At 44.2% G+C, this 23,038-nt stretch overlaps 1 protein-coding gene across 3 annotated transcripts in view; it reads left to right on the forward strand.

The window, feature by feature from the left end:
* Positions 1–21,382, forward strand: part of Sephs1 (selenophosphate synthetase 1) — a 26,994-nt gene extending 5,612 nt beyond the window's left edge. For 2 of the 3 annotated variants that reach the window (XM_021215515.1, XM_021215516.2), the window contains exons 3-9: positions 1,869–1,972; positions 4,113–4,220; positions 5,570–5,724; positions 8,596–8,686; positions 11,142–11,241; positions 16,200–16,412; positions 17,446–21,382. In XM_021215515.1, coding sequence (XP_021071174.1) covers positions 1,869–1,972; positions 4,113–4,220; positions 5,570–5,724; positions 8,596–8,686; positions 11,142–11,241; positions 16,200–16,412; positions 17,446–17,660 — 986 coding nt within the window. In that variant the 3' untranslated portion in view covers positions 17,661–21,382. The remainder of the gene's footprint in view (positions 1–1,868; positions 1,973–4,112; positions 4,221–5,569; positions 5,725–8,595; positions 8,687–11,141; positions 11,242–16,199; positions 16,413–17,445) is intronic. The other variant, XM_029547465.1, reaches the window with a different exon arrangement.
* The last annotated feature ends 1,656 nt before the right edge of the window (positions 21,383–23,038 follow it).

The following is a 23,038-nucleotide window of genomic DNA, read 5'->3' on the forward strand; positions in this document are numbered from 1 at the left end:
GAGAGAGAGAGAGAGAGAGAGAGAGAGAGAGAGAGAGAGAGACACACACAGATATCAAACCCAGGGCTATATGAATGCTAGACGCGTACTCTGGCCTGAGCTATAGCCCCAGCCAGCTCCCCATACCCCACAGCCATGCTGTGGTGAAGGCCTGTTGGTAATATTCCTGGAAGCTTGCCTCCTCTATGTAGAGCTTCATCTCCTAGTCAGTCATGTAACCCTGTGTGACATACAATAGCATCAACCTCATCATGTTCACAGGCCAGTGTGGCCCCTTGAGCTCTTCCTGTCAGCCTCCTACTCAGGTTTCAAAAGAGTATCCTCTTCCATGTGCCTCCCTAAGCCTGTCCAGTCTGAACTTCATGCAGGAGTTCTGGCCCTGATCCCACTTACCAAGGTCTCTCCTTTATCTTAGTGCGTCAGAGTTGTGGCCTCAGGTACAACTCTGACCTGCCCTGTGTTTGTGAAGAAAATTGCACTGGAATGCAGCCTCACTCAACATGTTTGTGGCTGCTTTGGTGACACTGGAGTAGAAGCCTGAGCTACGTACTGTTTGTCCCTTATGGAGAAAGTTCTAGTCTTTTCTGGTTTGCTTTTCTGTTGCCGTGATAAACACCATAACCAAATGCAATGTGGGGAGGAAAGGGTTTATTTGGCTTACAGGTGTTTCCTCATCAAGGAAAGCCAAGGAAGGGGAGTACTGCATGCTGGCTTGTTCCCCCGGCTTTTTAAAGCAGCATAGGATACCTGCTCAGGGATGACACTACCCACAGTGGGATGGGCCCTCCTATATCAATTAGGCAGCAACCAAGAAAATGCCCACAGATATGCCCACTAGGCCAGTTCTATGGAGGTAATTCGTTAATTGAATTTCAATATGTGTCATGTTGACAAAAACTAACGAGCATATTGTCAACCATAATCTAGGGCTGGGTATCCTTTGAATAGGCTCCTGAACTTTCAAAAGATTTTTCCAGCATCAGATTGACCCAACTTGCCCACTCGAGGGGGAAGTGATTTTGAAACCAAGTACTATAGTACAATGCTGGATAAAAGAAATATGATGTTTCACCGAGAGCCATCCTAGCTGAAGCTGAGTTCCTAGGTTCGGTGAGAGGCCTTGTCTTAAAAAATGAGGTGAAAGTAAGATTGGGAAGAAACCAGATGTTGACTTCTGTGTCTGGGTGCGCGTGTGTATATACGAAAGTATGTATGGATACACAAAGGTGAAGAAACAAAGCAAAGACTTGAGTTACCCAGATTTTGGTCACACTGGGTTGGGAACTTTGAATTTCTGCTTTGTCTTTTATCGTTTCCTTCAGGCTAAATGTAATGTTCACTGCCATTTTCTGTGTGAGAATATGGTACAAATACTATCTAGGAGGTTATAATAACACCCAGGTAGTTAATATCAAAGTAGCTATCAATGAATAGCTAGCGGTTCCGTTTGTAGGACTTCCTCATGCAGCACCGTGTCTGATAGCACACGCGCCTTTATTCCCAGCACTTGTAGACAGAAGCAGGTGAGTTTTGTGAGTTAGAGGCCAGCCCACATGGTGAATCCGGGATAGCCAGGGCTTCAGCCACAGGGTTCAGGAGTATAAAGTGTTAGAGACTTGAGTAAGGGTCAGGTTTTATGCTGTCTTGCAGTCTTGTTGATTAACAGTTAATTCATGTCTTCCATCCTATGCTGGTTCTGACTCACAGTCATTTCAGTAATGCTTCTTGATAGCACACACATAGTTTGGTTGGCAGTGTGTTTGCTGTCTTGTAGAATTCCTTCCTGCTCAAAGTCCTGCTCATACATGATTAAACGCTTTTCTTTTCTCCTTTTATGTTTTGGGTGCTGGCCATGTCGATCCTGCCAGGCATTGGGATGGATACTTGCGTCATTCCTCTGAGGCATGGTGGGCTTTCCTTGGTTCAAACCACAGATTACATTTATCCCATCGTCGACGACCCTTACATGATGGTAAGTTTGTGGTTTTTTTGTAATTGGAAATGCTTTATGCTTCAGTTGTGGCTTCGTCTGGGTTTGCATGTGCCTTTGGGTTTGGGTTTTGTGTCTGGCTTTTGTGTTTCCACTTTTGCTGTACCCACATTATATTACCGTTCCCTGACCCCTGCCTGTGTGGCAGGCTGACCTGTCCCTCTCATGAGCCAAGTGGCCTGGAGAGGGATCTGCCTGCTGCCTTTCTAGTGTGTGCAGAACAGCACCTGCTGTTTTGAGAGGATACTAAGGGCTGATGGTGTTCTCGGCTTTCTTTCCTTGTACCTATCTCTCTGATGTTTGTAAAATTTACTGCTCCTGGCTGTTTCTGGCTGTACTTCATAATAACACTGATTCTAAAAGTTTCATCCCACACAGTAGAGGAACTTGAGAATTTCATCACAGTTTGACTCCCCCTGAGGCAGGGTTTTTCTGTGTAGCCCTGGCTTTCCTGGAACTGTCTGTTTAGAGCCTCACACTCAAGAGATCTGCCTGCCTCTACCTCCCAGTGCTGAGAATAAAGGTGTGCACCACCATGCCTGATTTACTTTACAACTGGGCTTCTTGAACTTTTTTTATTCTTGTAAATGTCAGGGTAAATTGGTTACCAGCTACCCAGCCACCTACATGCACACTCACCACTGTATCATGGCACTCTGAGATCTACCTGACATGGCATTCATGTTGTAGCTACTGAGGCAGGGGAGATGGCACAGCAAGGAAAAAGTACTTCCCCGTGTAAGCAGGAAGCCCCCAGCCCCCAAGTAAGAAGCCGAGTGTGGCTGTACACACCTGTAGTACTACTCATGCTTAGAAACAGACAGGAAAATTCCTGGGACTTGCCGGCCAGCCAGTCTGCCTAATTGTTGAGCTCCAGGTTCAATAAGAGATTTTGTCTTGAAATATAAGGTCGAGTGACTGAGGAAGACACCTGACATCAACTTCTGTCCTCTATAGCATGCACATGCTCAAACCCACAAAGTTGTAGCTACTAGTCATGCTCTGTGCAGACACATTTCCAGTCATTTGTTACATGCTACAGCCAGCAGTCTTTATTCTGCCTAGAATTTAACCAACCAAGAGACCCCTGAAGGAACGGGAATGTCCCACTTGTTTAAAAATGTCAGCTGTTCTTCCTAGTTTGCAGGGAGGGGCGCTGGATCAAACTTCACATGTAAGGACTTGGCCATGAGTAGGAAAATGAGTGCAGTATGAGTAGAGGCTATGGGAAGTACATTCTCAATGAAGGAGCACACGTGGCAGAGAAATCACCCAGAGTCTGTCCTTCTCCAGTGTCTCTTAGAAGCATGCGAGAATAGCTATTCCATGTCTGCCTCATGGCCCGAGACTCAGTCTCTAGACTTCTTCTCATTGGCCAGGCTTGCAGAAGGCTGCAGGGAAGGCTACCCGGGTCCCAAGAACACACACAGCAACTGAAAATGATGCGCTGCGTCCATGAGGATTATCCTGTGTCGGAAGAAAACCCTGTTATTTTTCTCTACTGTCTATAAAAAGATAATTTAGACAATGACAACTTAACATTTAAAAATCTTCCAGAGCAGTAGTCTTAGCACGACCTGTTAGATGTTGTTTAAACTTCTCATAAAGCAGTAGAATTTACTGGGAAATGCTATTTCAATTTTACTTTAGGCCTGTGTGTTTCTTATTTCTCCTACTTTTGTTTACTATTTACTTCTTTCATCTTGAAACTGCAAAAGTTTCTGAATCCAACAATGTAAAAATCATCTTTCTGTAACCAGAGCAGAGGCAACACTTCCTGTGGTCTGATGAGTGCTGGCTTCCAAGCTTGCCTTGAAGTGACTGTATCAGGCCTCTCTCCTAGACCATGGTGCTAACTAACTGCTTCTCTTCCTGATCCCCCACCCTGCCCCATCTTGGGCTGGATCTCTGAATCTTAGATGGGAAAAATGTGAACTCTTTATTCTCCTCCTGTGGGTGAGTGGGCGCCCGACAGGTCAGTGAAGGTGCCAGCTGAGAGTCATGTCTGGGAGCTGCCCTTCTGCAAACTCCCAAGGTCTTGGAGTTTTGTATGCCTCATCTATGGTTCTACAGATGGAAAAAAATATCCCTGGCTTTTTCACATCTCTGCTCTCTTTCCTAGGGCAGGATAGCATGTGCCAATGTCCTCAGTGACCTCTATGCAATGGGTGTCACAGAGTGTGACAATATGCTGATGCTCCTTGGAGTCAGTAATAAAATGACTGACCGGGTAAGTCACAGATACACTCACCAGTCTTTGGTTTCACTTTGTTTTGAATTTACAGACATGGCCTTCAGTATTGCAGCTTTCCACTTTGGGGCATCTATCTGTAAATTCAAATGAGCACCTCGCCTCTTCTTCTCCCACCTGCTCCTTATCTCTCTCTCTCTCTCTCTCTTTCTCTCTCTCTCTCTCTCTCTCTCATGTGTGGGTGGGGGTGCGGGTGTGGGTGTGTGTGTGAAGGGGAGACTTAATAAAGCCTAGCTACATTAACAGTCCCTTAGTGCCAGATGTATGGGTCAGGTTCAGAACCCATGACCCCAGGGAGCGAGCAGTCAGTCTCTGCTCAGGTCAAGGCCCTCCTGCTTTCACATGCTCGCATTTCTGTTACTTCCTGGCACTCTGTTCTTTTATCTGTTCTTTGAACCAAGGATGAATTCCTATTTAGGTTATTTTATTTTATTTTATGTGCATGAATATTTGCCAGCATGTACGTGAGTCTACTGCATGTGTGCCTAGAACTGCAGCTAGAGGTAGTTATGAGCTGCCATGTGGGTGCTGAGCATCAAACTTCTATGCATAATCTCAACCATTGAGCCATCTCTGTGACCCAGTTATTTAGTTTTTGTTAGCAGGATGTGTTTTTATTTCTTTTCTCTTTCTGTATGCACTCCCCAATCAGTTTGTCATGATTTACTGATAGAAAGCCCAGTTGTCTGTGGTCTTTTTTCCTAGCAGTTTGCACTTTAAGCAGTAGTTCTCACAGGAAGGGCTTCTCTGGGGATGTGTCACATCAAATCTCTCAGCAGGTCTTCCCACTTCTTGGCAAACAAAATCCTTTTTGAAAACAGGGCTGTGTTTGTATGGTTAGCTTGTCTGGTGTTCTTCAGGACCAGCCAAGAGTTGACCTCTAATAGTCACTCATGTCTGGGTCAGGCCTGTGGGCAAATGGCACATTATAACCCCTACCAGTTAAGAAACTGGGCTTTGCAGGGCAGTGGTAGTGCATGCCTTTAATCCCAGCACTTGGGAGGCAGAGGCAGGCGGATTTCTGAGCTCGAAGCCAGCCTGGTCTACAAAGTGAGTTCCAGGACAGCCAGGGCTACACAGAGAAACCCTGTCTCAAAAAAACAAAAGGAGAAAGAAACAAACAAACAAACTGGGCTTCGTTATCCACTTTGTAACTTGCCAGCATGCTTGCATCAGGGAACATGCCCCTGCTTTATTGCACTCTACCCTGTCTGTCAGCTTCTGTTCTCTAGAGGGTTTTATCTCTTTATAACTGCAAATGTAGAACCATCCTTTCTGGGGTTTGAACAGAATTCATGACTTTTCATCTCTGTCCTTTTAAACCCTAGGAAAGGGATAAAGTGATACCGCTAATTATACAGGGTTTTAAAGATGCGGCAGAGGAAGCAGGAACCTCTGTAACAGGCGGCCAAACGGTATTAAACCCCTGGATTGTTCTGGGAGGAGTTGCCACAACGGTCTGCCAGCCCAATGAATTTATCATGTAAGTTGGCTTTTGTTCATGTCAGAACCTGGTTTTCTCTCAACCTCTCTAAAAATAAGGTATATTAAGGTGTCATTCAGTTGCTGTACAAGTCACTCATTTAGAGTATGCAGTTCAATGGGTTTGGGCCTTTCCAAAGCATAGACTCACCAGGATCCCTTCAACACTTTGATCACCCTGAGTGGAAGCTCCCCCTGGGGTTATCACTTGCTGATCCTTCAGATACATCTTGGTTGGTTTCACTTCCTGTATTAGCATAGTGTTTTTATATTCATGCATGTTGTTGCATTTGTCAGTACTTTGATCCTGTTCCTGAGCAAATTTAGACTTTGTAAATTTCAGGTGACAAAAACATGTAACATGTTATTCAGTGTTTCATGTGTCTATTTTCTGGTTTGGGTTTGAAACGAGGTATCACTTTGTATCTCATGCTGACCTCAAACTCACCCTCCTGCCTCACCTGCTCAGTCTGAGAGTTGTGGGTAAGGGCCACCTCCACAGCTCTTCTCATTTGTTTGGTTTCTTGTACCTGGGATTGAACACAGGTGGTTGTGTCTGCTAAGCAGGTACTGCACCATGAGCTCTACCTCTGTGTCCGTGTTTTAAGTGTACAGTTCATTGGTTTGTGGTGCAGGCTTGAATGAGCGTCACCCGTCCAGCACCCAGAGCCTTTGCTTCCCTCACCCACGCCTGTCCTCATTTGCAGACATTTCTAGTCTGCCCTTCCCGCAGTGTTCTGGACATTAGTAAGCTGCTCTTTGTCTGTAAGGGTGGCCTGCTCTGAGCACTGTGATAAATGGACATTTTGTACCGGGCTTTACTCACTCTCACGTCATCAAGTTGTAACACAAATCCATGGTGCTTTTTTTTTAACGTTTTTGTTCTGTTTTGTTTTTTTAAGATTTGTTTATTTTATGTATATGAGTACACTGTAGCTTTCTTCAGACACATCAGAAGAGGGCATCAGATCCATTACAGATGGTTGTGAGCCACCATGTGGTGGCTGGGAATTGAACCCAGAACCTCTGGAAGAGCAGTCAGTGCTCTTACCTGCTGAGCCATCTCTTCAGCCCTGTTTGTTTTGTTTTTTAAGAGTGAGTTTCTCTATGTAGTCATGGCTGTCTTGGGACTTTTTTCTGTAGACTAGGCTAGCCTTGAACTCACAGAGGTCCATCTGCCTCCACCTCCCATGTTCTGGGGTCAAAGGTGTATGACACCACTACCATAGTACTTTGTTATGGCCTAGTAAGCTGTTGTCTGTATATACCACAAGTTTGTCTGTTGATTGGTAGACTTTTGAGTTGTTTTCTCCTATTACTATAACCCCCCTTCAAGTAAGGTTTTGTTTTGCTATTTTGTGTGTGTACAGACCCAAGTTCTCCACATCCCATCTAGAAGGTGTGTTATGATGCCATTCTCCTTCTGCTCAGAACTAGATAGTGAGCGTAGGTGCCATCCCATGTGGCTTTGACTTGTGTTTCTTTAATGAGTAGTGATGGCAAGCATCTTGTCTTACAGCTTTGTTTGGGGTGAGAAAACATTTCTCTGTATCCTTTAGAGATGGATTTCAACATAGATTGTCACTTTCCATGTTTAATGTTCAGAGGGGTACCCTGTCCTTCATTTATTTGGTTTACATCGATTGATTGATATGTGTGGTGGAGAACCACTTGAAGGAGCTGATTCTTCTTTCCTGGGGAGTCCTAGGAAATTGAGCCCAGGTTCTGAGAGTTGGTGGCAACCAGGTCCAGAGAGTTGGTGGCAAGCACCCACTAAGCCATTGGCTAACCCTCACTTCAGCTCTTAATTAGTAACTAGCAGGTAGTATGCTGACCTGGGTCAGAATGTAAAAGATGTGGAAAGAATCTACTGTCCAGTGGTCGTGATCTGTGTAGAGGCTCAAGTTTCCCACCAGACTCCCCTCCTGTTAGTTTTGTGTATTTGCTATTGGTGTTTCATCATTTTGATGCTGTAACTAATGTTCCAGGCATAACCTTGGAGCAGGTCATTAGGACTAGTTCTAAGAGTCCCTACATCAGGTGGGGTGTGTCAGTAATGCTGAGCGCCTGCCTGGCATAAAGGCACTGCCAGGTTCCACTCCACAGCGGTGAGCAAACAGCCCGATCCCCAGATGGATAGCGCCTGGGTTTGCAGACCTGGTCTCTGCTGTTCTGCTTGGTGGGGTTTGCTTGCTTGCTTTTCCATAATAGGGAGTTGAACCCCAGACCTGAGTGTGGAAGGCAGTGGCTCTGCCGTTGGCTACATCCGCAGATATCTACCCATCAAAACCCCCGCCCCCCAAGTCTCTCCCTTTAACTTGTTCCTTAGGGCTGCCATGTCACACAGGCTTTGCTCTCCCTGCCCTAGTCTCCCAGGCAGCTGAGGTGACAAGTGAGTAGCACCGTAACCTTGCTCAGAAGAGAGAAGTTGAGCACATTGTTCATGTTTAGCCATCTTTTAATTAGTGGAAGCTCCTTTTACTCCAGTAGCTGATGACATGCCCATTAAGCATCCTGCATCTATGTAGGGCCAGCAGCCACATAAAAGCTAGTTATTGGCAGTGCTCACCTGTATTCCCATCAGGGAAGACAGACACAGACAAGTCCCTGGAGCTCACTAGCCAAAATGGTATGTCCTGGGCCCAGTGAGAGACCTTATTTCAAAAAACTAAGCTGGAAAATATTGAAGATATTGTCCAATATTGACTTCTGGCTTCCACCTAACCCACATACGTGTGCATACACACACACACACACACACAGGAAAGGAAGAATTGGTGCAAAACATTTATTTTAAACAAGATTCCCTTTTTGCTTTAATATTGCCTCCTTAGTTAGTTTGATCAGAACATACTCTCTTTCTTTTCCGCAGGCCAGATAATGCAGTACCTGGGGATGTGCTGGTATTGACAAAGCCCCTGGGGACACAGGTTGCAGTTGCTGTGCACCAGTGGCTAGATATTGTAAGTAAAAGCGGTTCAGGACTGGCTGGGCTGAGAGTGGCGGTGAGTGGGACAATTAGCTCTCACAGTTGCTCTTTAGTTTCAGAGTGCTTTGTGCTTTGTTTTGTTTGAAACGGGGGTGGGGGGTGGGGACTTGTGAAGTGAAAACTTTAAACTTTACCCCCCCCGTAAGATTATCAGTAAAGTCCTTAGGTGAATTATCCATATTCTCATAAATGAAAATTTAAGCCATATAATGTTTAAAGGATGTGAGTCCCAGCTTGAGGAATCAGGTCAGGTGTTGACATAATTGTCATGGAGTTTGGGGTTTTTTTGTTGTGTGTGTGTTTTTTGTTTTTTAATTTTTATTTACTTATTTTATGTATATGAGTACACTGTAGCTGTCTTCACACACCCCACAAGAGGGCATCACATCCCATTACAGATGGTGGTGAGCCACCATGTGGTTGTTGGGAATTGAACTCAGTGCTCTTACCCACTGAGCCATCTCTGCAGCCCTAGAGTTTGAGGTTACTGTGATATGTTCATGTTGTCTTTAAGTTGATTAATAGTGAAGGACATACAAATGTAGTATGTGTAGTGGAGGACAGGCAGGAGGGTCTGTTTCTTAAGCACTGACCCCCTGCCATGTCTCCGGAACAGTCCACAGTGACTGGGATTTTGCCGTGCCCTCACATATCATGGCATGCTTAGTTTCCACAACTCTCATCTGAAACTTACCAGTCTGGAGGAACAGTTGGAAAAATGATAAAGACTTAATCACTTACTGGCCATTTGTCTTGACTTGATGTAGCCAGTAAGAACCCTTGGGACTAGAGAGGGGGTGTCTCAGCAGTTAAAAACACAGACCGCTCTTCTCCCTGCCACATGGTGGCTAAGAAAAGTCTGTAACTCCAGTTCCAGGGGATCCAGTGCCTGCTTTTGGCCATTCTGGACACTCCGTGCATATGGTGCATAGACATACCTATAGGCACAACACCCAGATACATAAAATATAAAAAATTCTCACTGGGCAGAAGTGATGCATGGCTTTAATCCCGGCACTCAGGAGGCAGAGGCAGGCAGACCTCTGTGAGGTCAAGGCCATCGTGGTCTATACAACGAGTTCCAGGATAGCCAGGGGGACACAAAGATACCCTGTCTTGAAAAAAATATATATAATCATAAAAATGGCCATATTATTTACTTACTTTCCCCCTTCCTCAGTAATGTGAAGCAGTCTGGGAAATTGCTGCAGGGGCAGTCTACAGAGGTGCTGTCTGGTCTAGTATGGCTGGGTAGCCTGCACTGTCTCTACGTCTGCTTCACACATCATTGCTTTATTATTGATTTTTTGGCAAATATTCAGAATTTTAAAAAGCAAGTTCCAAATGCAGTGTAATAGCATAATGTTTTGTTTCTTTAATAAAGGTTAGGGGCATTGTCATATAGTTTTAGAATCTGTCATCTAAGGATCCTGGGTTTTGACAGGCAAAGAATGATAGATACAGATATCAGAGTAGGTGTTACTTCTGAGAGTGCTGGGAATGATGGGATTAAGGATAGATCAAGTTATTCCTAATGTCTAACAGTGGCTGGGAAGTACTGGGTTCTGTGACACTGGGGACCAAGCTCAGCCTTATGTTTGTTAGGCAGGTTCTGACCTCAGCACCTCAGGTTTTGTTTATATAGTGTTCAAAACATGTAAGTGAAGATGCATGCCACAGAGAGCAATTAGTGGTCTGTAGTTCCTTGTGCCATGAACCTTTGCATCATGATGAAAGCTAGCTTCTTTCAAAATCACACAGACAGAGGCCTTTTTCCTTTTACTGATGACTTTATTTGCTTACCCAAAGCCGTCCTCAGCATGGACAGCTGAAAATTTCACGTCTGTTTGTATCAAAATAGCTTCCCTACAGGAGTCAGTTAAAGTAGAAAAGGTATAATGTAAAATCAGACGCCATCAACCTAGTAGAGGAGATGGGAAGGGAAATTCTCTTCTGTTCTTGTAGAGCTCGAGGCTTTGTGAATACCAGGCAGGCTCTTGCCTGACATCTCAACCCTTCAAAACAGTGTTAATTACACCTGCCAGATGAGAGAAGGGTGCAGCTGTGTGCCCGTTAGGTGTACATACCCAACAAGCTAGGATATTTACTACAGAAATGTGAGATAAGCTGAAGACAGAATGATAGGTCCCCTGAAAAAACACTAATCACTGAAGAGTATCGACTTAAAGCACTTCTATGTTTTGACAACTAGGTAAATAAAATTCCCAGTGACTGGGGTGTGGCTCGGTGGTGCAGCAGATTCGGGATATGTGTGGGATCCTGGGCTTGGTCATCGGCAATGTGTACACACATTGACATGCCCGGTCCCAGAGGATGACTAGGGAAAGTATTCATTTTGCACATGGTTAGAAGTAAAACTGAATCACGTTTTCTTTTTCTCTCTCTCTCACCTGTGTTCCTATGGCTAGCCCGAAAAATGGAATAAAATTAAGCTAGTGGTCACCCAAGAAGACGTAGAGTTGGCATACCAAGAGGCAATGATGAACATGGCCCGGCTCAACAGGACAGGTATGGGGCAGAAGCCATTGTGCTTAGCAAAGGTTCTGAGAAAGAGCATATTAGATGGGAACTTGAGGATATCGGCTGCATCCAGTCTTTGTGCATAGTGGGGTTTTTTTTTTGTTTTTCTCCTCAAGTCTTCAGTCATGCAACATAAGGAAATTGAGGCCAGGGGAAGAAGGTGACTGGTGACTACACTTCTCTTGGTGTCTGCTTTGGTCCCATAGGTTACTGCTGGGAATCTGTAGGCAGGTAGGGTTTCATTTACAGTTTCATTTATGACAGCTTTTCAACTTGTTAATGTCAAAGTGACCTCAGTTGATTGAACCCTGTGGTAAGTTAAGGAGAACCTACATACGACATGTTCTCAGTAAAACAGTGTTAACTGTGGCTACTACAGTGTCTGTCTGCATGTCCCCTCCTCCTTCAAGCTAGTTGTCGTGTGTGCTTTGAGAGTCCCGCGGGGTGGGCTGGAGATGACTTTGCAGTTAGGAGGGCCACCTGCTTGCAGAGGCTCAGAGTGGGTGGTTGGCTGTCAGGAGCACTTGCCATCGTGTGCATATTCACACAGACATGGACATAATTTAGAAATAATTTCTAGTTAATTTTTTAAAAATTTAGTAGAGGGGCTGGAGAGATGGCTCAGCGGTTAAGAGCACTGGCTGCTCTTCCAGAGGTCCTGAGTTCAGTTCCCAGCAACCACATGGTGGCTTACAACCATCTGTAATGGGTTCCGACGCTCTCTTCTGGTCTTCAGGCATACATGCAGGCAGAATGCTATATACATAATAAATAATTTTTTTATTTTTATTTTTATTTTTTTGGTTTTTTGAGACAGGGTTTCTCTGTGTAGCCTTGGCTGTCCTGGAACTCACTCTGTAGACCAGGCTGGCCTCGAACTCAGAAATCCGCCTGNCTCACTCTGTAGACCAGGCTGGCCTCGAACTCAGAAATCCGCCTGCCTCTGCCTCCCGAGTGTTGGGATTAAAGGCATGTGCCACCACGCCCAGCTATAAATAAATCTTTAAAAAAAAAAAAATTAGTAGAAACAGTTTGCCCTTTCAATTGTGAAATGGACTCTTAGCTACTTTTCTGTTGCTGTGACAAAACCCCGTATCCGTACAGTTTCAGGGGGTGAGTCTGTTTACTGTCATGGCAGGAGCCTGTTGCAGTACCTGAGAGCCTACATCCTGCATCCTTATCCACGAGCAGGAGAGGGGCGGGGATAGCTCACTGAGAGTGATGTGGGCTTCTGAAACCTTAATGCTTATTCCGGGACACACCTCCTCCAACAAGGCCACCCTCTTAATCCTTCCAAAACAGTTCCACCTACCCGCGACCAGTATTTGAATGTATGAGCCTGTGGTGGCCATTACTCATTCCAGCTTCTGCACAGGCGTTAAAACCTAACTTTAAAGGAGTTAAGGGATAGTGGCTTGCTTTACTTGAATGGAGAGATATAAATAATCTTATTGTGTAGGATTGTTTTTCTTTTTGGTTATGTATTAAAAAGTCACAAATCAGGTGCTATATAGTAGTCAAATCTTTCATAGATGTGTATGCATGTGTGTGTTTGTGTAGGTGGGTACGTGCATGTGTGTACAGAGAGGGCAAAAGTCAACTTTGCGTTCCTTCACCTTGTTTTTTAACATGGGGGTCACTGACCTGGAGCTCACGCTTAGGCTAGGCTGCTGGCCAGAAGCTCTGGGTACCCTCTTGTCTGTGCCTCCTCAGCGTGTAGCACCGTGTCCAGGTTTTTGACTTGGGTCCTGTGGATTAAATCTGTATTTTTACTGACTGATTCAATCCATACTTTCTCCCTGGCCCTAAGTATTGTCTTAGCTGTAGTGAAATAGCTTTTTTGGCCATATATAAAATATATGTAAATAAGGGATGTAAATAAATTGCTCTGGCTGAGCAGGTTTTGCCTATAGGTGTTGTCACAGTGTGTCAAGGAAAGCCAACCCTAAAGCCAGCTGTTCATTACAAGAAAAACAAAGCATTTGGAAACTGAATTTGGATGTACCATGGAGTGTCATTTGTGTAGTTATAAGAATTATAACTTATGACTATAAGTCATAAGAATTTTCCCACTTTGTGTTATTTGACACAAAGATGTCCCAGCTACTCATGGTAAGACCCTTCAAACTGGATCTAAGTTTGTACATCCAGGGTATTGACTTAGCTAGGACATTCGTTACATAGCATGTTGACAGTGGGTCTCCTTTTGTTTAACTTTCCATGCTCCGATTGAGTGTCTCTACTCATGTGTACAGTGTGTACCGTCAGACCTCCCCTCCCCCTCACACCTCCCCTGCCCCTCACACTGATCAAATTACAACCAAGATTACTCTTAGAGATTATGGCCTACTAATAAGCCTGTCACTTGCCACATTGCAGTTGTGAGACTAGTCAGCCATGAGAGAGCCTAGCTGTTTTTCTGTGATAAGAAGAGTAAGGCATTCCTGGGGAGCTAACATCCTAAAGACAGTGGACTATCGAATAGCTTTAGCTAACTAGTGACTCCCGATATCAGTCCACCTCTGTCTCAGGTCTGGGATTAAAAGTGCACACCACTATGTCCCACCTTCCTCAGAGACTTCTAACAATGAGTCTCCAAAGTTGTTTTGTTTTTTTACTTCAAATCATATAGCCTGGACTGGCCTCCACGGACCTTGGCATGTTCTCTAAAAATGGCTTCTCTTCTGAGCCATCTCTCCAGCACCTACTTTAAGCATCGTATACTCTTTGGTTTTTCGAGACAGGGTTTCTCTGTATAGCTCTGGCTGGCCTGGAACTCACTTTGTAGACCAGGCTGGCCTCTAACTCAGAAATCCGCCTGCCTCTGCCTCCTGAGTGCTGAGATTAAAGGCGTGCGCCACCACGCCGGGCTCGTATACTCTTTTGATGTTCACACTACTTACTGTTTTATAATTGAGCAGGGGGTCTTTTAGAAGCCCTAAGCACTGTCTTAGTTGATTACACACTGCTCTCCTCCCCAGCCCTCAGTCAGCACCATTGAGAATTCACCTGTGTGCATGTGGGCATGTGTATGCTTGGGAGCTTAGGGGGAAGTCTGGGAAGGTGAGGATCCTCTCCATTGGTCTTCACCTTCAACTTTGTGTGACACAGGTCTCTTGTTCACTGCTTTGTGTAACAGATCTATGAACTTCTGGGAAATTCTTCTGTCCCTGTCTCCCCTTAGGAATGCTAGAAATGCAGATGCTGCATTGGCCTGTGTCCATTCTGGGGGTCTGAACTCGGGGGCCTTGTTTGCATGGCAAAGGCTTTACCCGCTGAACCATTTCACCAGCTACTAGTGTTGTAATTGGCTGTGTAGAGAATTGCCACATTTGGCAGTAGAGCACAGCTAAGCTGGTGCCGAACAAGCAGACATGCCAAGCCAACACATTATGATTATGACATTGCTTATGACACAGCCCAGGCATAGACTCTGTCATTTATACACATTAACTCAGATAGAACAAGAAGGCCCAAGTCACAAATATATTTATGAATAAATATATGTGAATAAAAAATATATGTGAATAAATATTTGTGAATAAATATATTCACAAATATATTTATGAAAGAGGCTCAGAGGTCAAAGCCTGCCTGGGTGTAAAGTCGTTTATTGCCAGCCTGGGCAGAGTACCTGGAAGGAAAAAAGGGATGGGACTGTATGCTTCTGAGAGAAAAGAGCTTCTTGTTGTTTCAATTTTCTTCTTCTTCTTTTTTTTTTTTTAATTTTTTATTAGATATTTTCTTCATTTACATTTCAAATGCTATTCCAAAAGTCCCCTATACCCCCCCCCCCCCCGCCCTGCTCCCCTACCCACCCACTCCCACTTCTTGGCCCTGGTCTTCCCCTGTACTGGGGCATATAAAGCTTGCAAGAGTTAACAGAGGTCCTGAGTTCAATTCCCAGCAACCACATGATGGTTCACAACCATCTGCACAGCTACAGTGTATTCGTAGACGTAAAATAAATAAACAAAAAAAAAAGCAAAGTACAGAAGAAAATGATATATAGTCATCCACCCAGAACAGCTTCCATTCGCATGTTTAGGTATTACAAATTTCCTTGCAGCTTCCTGGTGTTGCCTTAGATGGTGGTCAGGGCTGTGCACGCACACAAGCCACTGCTTACTCAGTGACGGGGTATGCTTCCATAGAATAACAAAGTAAATCTTTAAGAAAGAAGGAAGGAAGGATGGAAGGAACAAACAAAGAGGAACTGTGTTACCACAGGCACACTGACATCTGGCTGTCTGGCCGTGGAGTGGAGCCAGAGCAGCCGAGGCAAGGTGGGCTTTTCAGCAGGTGGTGCTGGAACAAGTTGATTTCCATATGCAGCAATGAATTCAAAGGCCTTTCTCTTTCCTAGAAAGTCACTTACAAAGCTATAGATCTGAGTATAGCAGACAACTGTAGGCCTCCAGGAGCGTGGCAGAGAGGAAAGTTGAGGTGATAGTGGGCTTGGAGGTGACTTCTTATATTTAAAAAAAAAAAAAGTAACAGTCTTATACTGCTGGGCGTGGTGGCGCATGCCTTTAATCCCAGTACTCGGGAGGCAGAAGCAGGCAGATTTCTTGAGTTCGAGGCCAGCCTGGTCTACAAAGTGAGTTCCAGGCCAGCCAGTGCTATACAGAGAAACCCTGTCTCAAAAAAAACAAAACAAAACAAAACAAAACAAAAAAAGAAGAAGAAGGAGAAGAAGAAGAAGAAGAAGAAGAAGAAGAAGAAGAAGAAGAAGAAGAAGAAGTCTTGTATTATCCAAAAGAAAGCAAACTGGGTGTTGAGTGTACTTTGATGACGTCACTCTGCCCACCCCAGCAAGGTGATGGATGAGCTTGGGAACCAGCTCAGTTGAGGCAGTGCTTGCCGGTTTCATGAGGGCTTGGGCTCCAGTCTCTGGCGTGCACATAAAGGTGGGGTTTCTCACATAATGCCTCTGCCTCTCTCAGCTGCAGGCCTTATGCACACATTCAATGCTCATGCAGCCACTGACATCACCGGCTTCGGGATTCTGGGCCACGCACAGAACCTGGCCAAGCAACAGAGGAATGAGGTATCCTTTGTGATTCACAATCTTCCTGTGCTGGCGAAGATGGCCGCTGTGAGCAAAGCCTGCGGAAACATGTTTGGCCTAATGCACGGGACCTGCCCAGAGACGTCAGGTAAAAAAAAAAAAAAGGAGGGGGGGCCTGTTCCCTATTCCTGAGAGTTCAGCTCTGAGCCTGACACCCATACCATCCTCTGCTGGGAGTCTGCAGTTCCCTCCAGAATGACTGAGTTGCTGTTTTGAATTGAGTATACCTGTGTTCTCCTCTTTTAATAGTGGTATGGAAGATGGGAGCTCAGGAAAGACAGGTTTGATTCTGAGTTTGAGTCTCTGGAAACTTAAATCCTTGAACTCCAACACAGATAAGATTAAACAAACTGAGCCGGGCGTGGTGGCGCACGCCTTTAATCCCAGCACTCGGGAGGCAGAGGCAGCCTGGTCTACAAAGTGAGTTCCAGGACAGCCAGGGCTNAAAAAAAAAAAAAAAAAAAAAAAAAGATTAAACAAACTGGATTGTTTCCTTTGTGGGGTTTCTTTTGTTTTGTTTAGCATTTAAATTTGGTGTTTAGCACAGCATTTCCACTCCTTAGGAAGCAGAGGCAGGATGGTTACAAGGCTGAGGCTGACCTCTATATCATAGAAAGGCCCAGTTGGTCTCAAAAAATGAAAGAGCCAGGTGTGTCTTGCCGTGCTTGTAGTCCTAGTATTCAAGAGGCAGAGGCAGGAGGATGACTTCAAGTGTGAGGTCAGCTCAAGCTAGAAACAGGAAGGAAAATTGGTATATTTTTGTGATTCGCGGAAAGTTAAGAGTCGAGGCCAGTGCCAGATATCTTAAGTTTCAAATAAAGCTTAAAAGCATCCTTGGAGGAGCCGGGCTGGGAGCACAATGAGAGGAGCCTTCTCTTGTGTGCATCTCCTAGGGTAGAGTGGAATGTGGGACTCTGACCCCACACACCTTGCTCTTCCGTCGTGCAAAGTGGAAGGGGCCGTCCCTTGTGAGACATTTTCAGTTTGACCTTAGCTAGGTCGTTACAGTAACGGTTTACCAACAGATGGTTTAGCTCATTCCCAGAGTGTCAGTTTTGCTGGAGGCCCAGGAAGCCGCCCACTCTCCCAGCCACACAGAGTAACTCTTCTTTCTTCGCCAGGAGGCCTGCTGATCTGTCTACCCCGTGAGCAAGCAGCTCGGTTCTGCGCAGAGATCAAGTCCCCCAAATACGGTGAAGGGCACCAAGCATGGATTATTGGGATTGTGGAGAAGGGCAACCGCACAGCCAGGATCATCGACAAGCCTCGGATTATTGAAGTCGCACCTCAAGTAGCCACGCAAAACGTGAACCCCACACCTGGTGCCACCTCCTAATCCAGACAGAGCTATTTGATTTTGTTTTTAAATAGATCTATTTCCTTTATCATCACTTCAATTAAAGACTCTAAGAACAACAAAATCTCATTGTGTCTACACATCTGGTGACCCTAGGTCGGTTCATGAGTGGATGCAATTAATAAAATGAAATCCATGGCCTTCTTTTCCTGTTACATTAACTGAAGATGCACCCAGCCTCCAGGCAGCTCCTGAGTTGAGAATGATACTGTTATCCAATCCTGTTGATTCATTTTGAATCTTTAGCTGCGTGTCTCTTGCCACATAGGCGCTCTCTAAAGGTGCTTTTCTGCCACATGGGCATTGCTGAGTGGAGTGCCACTAGCCTTCTGTGTCTTCTCATGTCTGCCTATCATATCAGTCTGGTCTGTTTTCAAGTCTAGAAAGACAGAATAGGTGAGTGACTTGACGGTCTCCCCGTAGTCAGGGTTGCATGGCTCCTTTGAGTGTTTAATTTGTAAAGTTGAGTCTAATAACTTGAGGGACTTCTTTATCCAGTAGCTCTCTCCGTTCAGTATGGCAGGTGCTTTGCTTGGCATGGAATGCACTTGGAATACAAAAAAGAAATGTTCTTTTAGAACAAACAAAGCTTTCCTGAGACTTGCAGCAATACCATTAATGGTTTTTACCAATAGGAAAAAGGATACCTTTTGCAATGTTCTTAGGTTCTATAGTGCGACGAGGAACTGCCTTCTGATGCGGGGGTTCATGTATAATACTCATTTATAATTCAATATCTAATTTACTTCACAAATAATTTTTAAATATAATCAATACTAAGGACTGTTGTATGGATGGTAGTGTTGAATACATTTTATATTTTGTATTGTGATTCCAGGCCTCTTGTTTAAAATCAGCAGCTCTTTAGCCCAAGTCTTAGCACCATCTTGTCTTGGCGCCCATGCTTATTTGTGCACGAATTCTGTGATTTGTGTTTAAAACCTGCATTGTCAACATTGCAGCTCCAACATAAAAGTTGTTATTCAAATAAATATTTAATTTTTTTAATTGCTCTTGTATAATCAGATGCCCTTTTTAGTATTATTTTAGAAGCATTTGGGAGGGTTTTGCCTAAAATACAATTTATTGGGGGAAACTAGATTTTAGTTTTATAAACTTTTAAGTCTTTCACGGGACCTATATTTTCTTGAATTAAATTTTGTAGTTCTAGAACAAATAGGCAATCTACAAAGGTGTTAATCTGTGTTTCTTAAAAACAGGCTCCCTTTTCTTCCTTACCTGTTAAGCAGCTGGGGGATTCCCGTCTTTAAGCACAAGGGCACCGAGTCCTCAAACGCCTGACTTCAAAAGAGAAAAAGCACCAAGTCTTCAGGTCTCACAGGGCTTCCTACTAACAGGACAGGCCCCAAAGCTGAGCTTTGCAAACTCACCCAACCTCATTCCTCAACACGGAACACCAGAAAACCGCCACTGGACCAATGGAACTGTGGAAGGAAGAGGCTGCCACGTGCTTGTGTCCCCAGGATCTCCTGTACGTACCTCTCACTGGAACTGAAGCCATCAGAGTCTGGCCCCAGCAGAGGAAACTTGTCACTGAAGAACACTAATTGGACACTATAGGAATCTATATGATGTTGGTCCTTGAAAGTATGCACCAGTGAGTGGTCTGCAAAAATAAAACATGTTGGAACCCTCTGCAGAAACTATACTGTTGGACTTCTATTTTGTTTTGTTTTTTAAATAGTAGGTGAAATTGGAGCTAACTCTGTATGTTCTGCTCCCCAAAGCCACTACTTTTCTTGAAGGCAAGCCTGTTGGGAGGAAATTAGATGGTTAATGTCCTGAGCAAATTAAAGATTCATATAAGGAGAAAATGCCAGGGACTTAAGAGATCCATGAATGCATGATCTAGGAAAAGCCTTGTCTTGACTAGTGTTTTCAGGGTACTTGGAAACCGATGCATTAGAATCACCTGTGTGTTTGTGGAGGAGGCCTTTCTGACCTTTCCTGAGACACAGAGTCAGTTCTGGCTATGGAACCAGGTAATCCATCTTCAAAATATACCCTGTAGGGCTTTGCATAATAACCTTTGAGAACCACTAATCTCAAAAGTAATGTTGGGAGAGGTAAAAAGTGGGTCTATCAGGGATCACTCTAGTCTTAGGCATTCCTTTTTATTTTCTGTGACTCTGTGTGTGTGTGTGTGTGTGTGAAGTTCCTTGACTCAAGTGACTGTCATTGTTTAATAAGTTTGGCAAAGTCTACGTGGTACTCTTAATGTGTCCAGCAATCACTCTTAGCCAACTGGTACCAGTCTAAAATTCCACCCTGGAGAGTGAGTACTCCTAGTGTCAGGATCCTCTCATAATTAAAGTTTAGCACGTTATTTCCACAGGCTGGGTTGAAGCAACAACATTCTTGTTCTTTTTTGGCTCAGTATTTTGAAATATCTAAGTCTTCCAAATTCTGCATGAGTTGTAATGGATTAGTGGAAGTGTTTGATTGTTCTGATGCATGAACGAGCCCCTTGCATCTGAGTTCAGCATTGCCTTTAAAATTGTTCTGTTTTGAGCTGTGTAAGATGGCTCAGTGGGCACAGAGGCTTGTCTTACAAGCCCGAGTTCCATCTGTCTCCAGAACCCATGTGCAAAGAACAGTGACTTGCACGTACATTGTGTGGTATTCATGCACCTAGCAATAAATACATTAATATTTCATTGTCAGAGTTCTAGATCTTCGTTTTATTCTGTAGAAACAAATAATAGCTATACTAGTTTATTTTTACAGATGCTTAGCGCAGGCAGGTGTTTGAGAGACCTGATGATGCGCATGCACACAAACCCTGCTTGAATGCTCGTTTTCACATCTGACTAGGTGCTCACACAACATACTCTGCTCTCATTAAGAATCCACATAAGGATTGTAGTCATGAAACACCAGAGACCACAGTGAAAATCCAGAGTCCTTTTGAATGAGAGTGGGTGGACTAGACCAGCCCTGAGTCAAGTAACAGGTAGCATTTCTGGGCATCCAGACATGGTCAAGAACTACTGGACGCCAAACTTGCTGTATAAGAGAGTGCTTGGTGCTTGTGGTTTGTCTGGTGAGTGAGAATTGGGTACATAGGTCTTAACACTTCTCTGTACAGTTTCCTATTATGATAGACCTCACATGTCAACACTGTTGGCATTGATGGTCCTTGCTAGGTCATGCTGCCTTTTAAGAGGTTAATGCCCAGGAGAACAGCATGTAACAAAGCCTGCAGACTGTGGAGCTGGGTCTAGTGGCACAGGGCTATAATCCCACATACTCAGGAGGCTGAAGCAAGAGGACCACATGCTCAAAGTCTGCCTGGGCAACCTCGTAAGTCCTGCTTTGCTCCCCTCCAGCACAAAGGATCTTAAAAAGTCCAAGAGTATAGCTCAGTGGTAGGGTATTTGCCTAGCATTCACAAGGCTGTGGGTTTAGTCCACAGTACCAGCAGAAACCAAACTTGATGAAAACAAGATTAAACGTCACTAGTTTACTGTAATTACGGTGTGATTGTGGGACATGGCTGATGCAGCCTCCATTATTGTATTTCAGGAATAAAAACATGTACATGGAAATATATAGAATGTAATGTTTATCACCCAAGCATATTTTGCACAGTTTTAAAGCAAAATTGTATAAAATTTAATGTCTAGGATATATTCCTGGGTTTGGGTCCACTTTGAGAAATAAAACTATAGTACTTTAAACTTTCATGTCTCTGTTTACTGAGTGCTAATTTTTGTTTGAAGTGCAGTCAGCAATTTGAAAAAATCAGAAATGCATGCTTCTCAAATGTGAGGCTAGTTCAGCTTACCAGGCAGCTGTAACAACTGTAAACCTCACTGACCTTCACCCATCTTCTGCAAGTCAGTTCGGCCTCGTGTGTCTGCTTCCAGTGTTTTACACCATGCGAGAGGCCTGATAACTCTGAAAATGTAAGCATAAAAACATTTTTATACAGAAATTAAAAACAGACCAGGTACTAGAAATGTCTGTTTTACATCTCTCCTTTTGTTTTATGTATAGATACATATATATGCATATATAAATAAATACTATATATACATATATATAATACACTAGTAACTGCATGCATGCACACACATCATTGAAAGAGATACTTGCATAAGTGAATTGCTGATGTGGTTAGTGAGAATGGGTAAAAGTTTACCAGTATACTACATCCTTTTTTTTTTTTTTTTAAAGGTTTACTTATGTATATGAATACACTGTAGCTGTCTTCAGACACACCAGGAGAGGGCATCAGATCCCACTACAGATGGTTACAAGCCACTATGTGGTTGCTGGGAATTGAACTCAGGACCTCTGGTAGAGCAGCTAGTGCTAGGGAGGCAGAGGCAGGCAGATTTCTGAGTTCGAGGCCAGCCTGGTCTACAGAGTAAGTTCCAGGACAGCCAGGGCTACACAGAGAAACCCTGTCTCAAAAAAAAAAAAAAAAAAAAAAAGGAACAGCAAAATAAAGCTTGCCAGCAGATTACCTGCCCATATTCATATTTATCCTCAGATCTTTTCAATTGGAAGTCGATTACAGACAATTTCTCATTTGTATAATGAGAGTCTCTTTCTCACCCCCTCCCCCTTTTTCAGACAGGGTCTTAGGCAGCCCAGGCTACCCTCAAGTTCATTTGTAGGTAAGGATGACATTGAACTGCTGAGCCTTCTGCTTCTATCCCAGCCCACCCCCCACCCCCATCCCTGCTCCCCCTTGCCTTGTACTGAGCTTACACTCATGCCCCAGGACTGCACGTTTCTGCATGCACTTCACCCTCTGAACTGTGTCCCCAGAGATTTTTAAACTGAATTCTCTTAGGGGTACACAACTCTTGAATTTAATCTGGGATGTATTTTTTTAGTTTCTACTGTGTTTAGCTGCTTAAGTATACTTATTGAAAATAGTCATCCTCTTTAACTTTGACAGCTGGGGGGCTGTTCTGAGAGTTTTGTTTTGTTTTTCCAAGACAGGGTTTCTCTGTGTAGCCCTGGCTGTCCTGGAACTTACTCTGTAGACCAGACTGTCCTCGAACTCAGAAATCTGTCTGCCTCTGCCTCCCAAGTGCTGGGATTAAAGGCATGTGCTGCCACTGCCCGGCGTTCTGAGGCTATTTTAAAAACTGAAATTTAAAAGTTGTCTTTATCATATCTTGACCATTTGGTTAAAAATCAGGTGTAAGACTTGTTTTCAAAATAGCAAAGCAGGGTTAAGGGGAGGGCTCAGTGGCTAAGATGCTGTGTTGCCGGTGTGGAGGACCAGACCGCAGTACCCAGCACCAGCGTAGTTCCTCACAACCATCTATAACTCCAGATCCAGGGGTGTAACATGTTCTTCTGGCCTCTATCAGCAT

The sequence above is a fragment of the Mus pahari genome, chromosome 16, assembly GCF_900095145.1.
Source record: "Mus pahari chromosome 16, PAHARI_EIJ_v1.1, whole genome shotgun sequence".
NCBI lineage: Eukaryota > Metazoa > Chordata > Mammalia > Rodentia > Muridae > Mus > Mus pahari.